Source organism: Sinocyclocheilus grahami, unplaced genomic scaffold, assembly GCF_001515645.1.
Source record: "Sinocyclocheilus grahami isolate Dianchi unplaced genomic scaffold, SAMN03320097.WGS_v1.1 scaffold4462.1, whole genome shotgun sequence".
Classification (NCBI taxonomy): domain Eukaryota; kingdom Metazoa; phylum Chordata; class Actinopteri; order Cypriniformes; family Cyprinidae; genus Sinocyclocheilus; species Sinocyclocheilus grahami.
The window spans coordinates 9,300-10,492 of NW_015509396.1; the positions used below are offsets into that span (position 1 = coordinate 9,300).

The 1,193-nt window shown below is 50.5% G+C and overlaps 1 protein-coding gene across 1 annotated transcript in view; it reads right to left on the reverse strand.

The window, feature by feature from the left end:
* Positions 1–23: 23 nt before the first annotated feature.
* Positions 24–1,193, reverse strand: part of LOC107576850 (adenylate cyclase type 9-like) — a gene marked incomplete at its 3' end in the record, with an annotated part of 2,609 nt that continues 1,439 nt past the window's right edge. The window contains exon 2 of the mRNA XM_016262976.1: positions 24–1,019. Coding sequence (XP_016118462.1) covers positions 24–995 — 972 coding nt within the window. The remainder of the gene's footprint in view (positions 1,020–1,193) is intronic.

The following is a 1,193-nucleotide window of genomic DNA, read 5'->3' on the forward strand; positions in this document are numbered from 1 at the left end:
ATAAAAAGGTGGATGCCAATGACGTGGGCGCAGAGATGCAAAATGGCTCTTCCAGGGATCAGCCAGTAGAGCGTTTCCAAATGTTCCTCGGTGGAGTTTCTCCAACCATTGCCTTGAATCAAGTGCATCCAGCCAAGCGTCTCAAAAAGCACTGAGTAGAGCAGGCCGAGCAGGAGCGACGCGTACAAACGGACGTGGAGGAAACTGTAGAGCAACGAAAGCACCTCCATGCCTAGAGAGAAGGTGCCAACTGGGGACAAACAAGGGGCTAATGGACCTCCACTGTGGGCAACTTCAGACGTCAGGTTTTTATCCTCAGTGCCATTGAAGTTGCCTGTGTCCTCTTCATCCTTCAAAGGAGGAACATTAAAGTCACTAAATCCTGGAGTCTGGATCTGAGGTGCAAGAGTGAGGGCAAATGTCACCACGATGAGCAACAGTGAGGCTTGATTGTAGCAGTGGACGTAGAACCGGGTGAACGTGAAGACAAACAGGACAGAACAAAGGAGTAGGAAGGAGGCCGTGGGCAATAAGAAGGCAGTCCGTTCACATCGATTAGCATTAGCGATGAAGAACAGCCCCCAGAGGAGGCTGGCTGCCACCAAGTACAACAACACACAGCGGAAACGTCTTTGCGTCTGAGGGAAGCAACGCTCGCGGCAGGCTTCCTCCAGAATGTTGGAGTCAAACTTGGGGTTCCAGAAGTGTCCAACCGACCTCTCAAACAGCTGCGGCATCTTCCTTTGAGTCCGGAGGCCTTTGACCACTGCTTTGCGGATGGCAGTTTCGCCTGAGCTACAGCTGGAGGAGATGCTGTACTTGCAATGTTTGGAGCCCCCGATGATGCTGCACATGGCGCTGGCGCCCAGACTCCCACGCTGCTGTTTGTGCGGCTTGGTGCCGCTGATCCGCACAGACACAGCACCATCGCCGCTTGAGTCGCAGCTTACTTCGCTGTTGTGAAACAGCAGATGTTGATGTTGAGGAGAAGCCATGATATCATTCAGATCAGAGGCGAGCTGGAAGAAATGCAAAAAAAAGAGATGAAAATAAGGTGCTTGGATGGAAAAAGAATCAAGAGGAGAAAACAAATGGAGGTTGCACCAAACAGCTCTGACGACTAGATGACGAAAAATTTACTCATGCATTTAGACAGTTCCAGGATTTTAAGTTTTGGTTATTTCACCTCATGA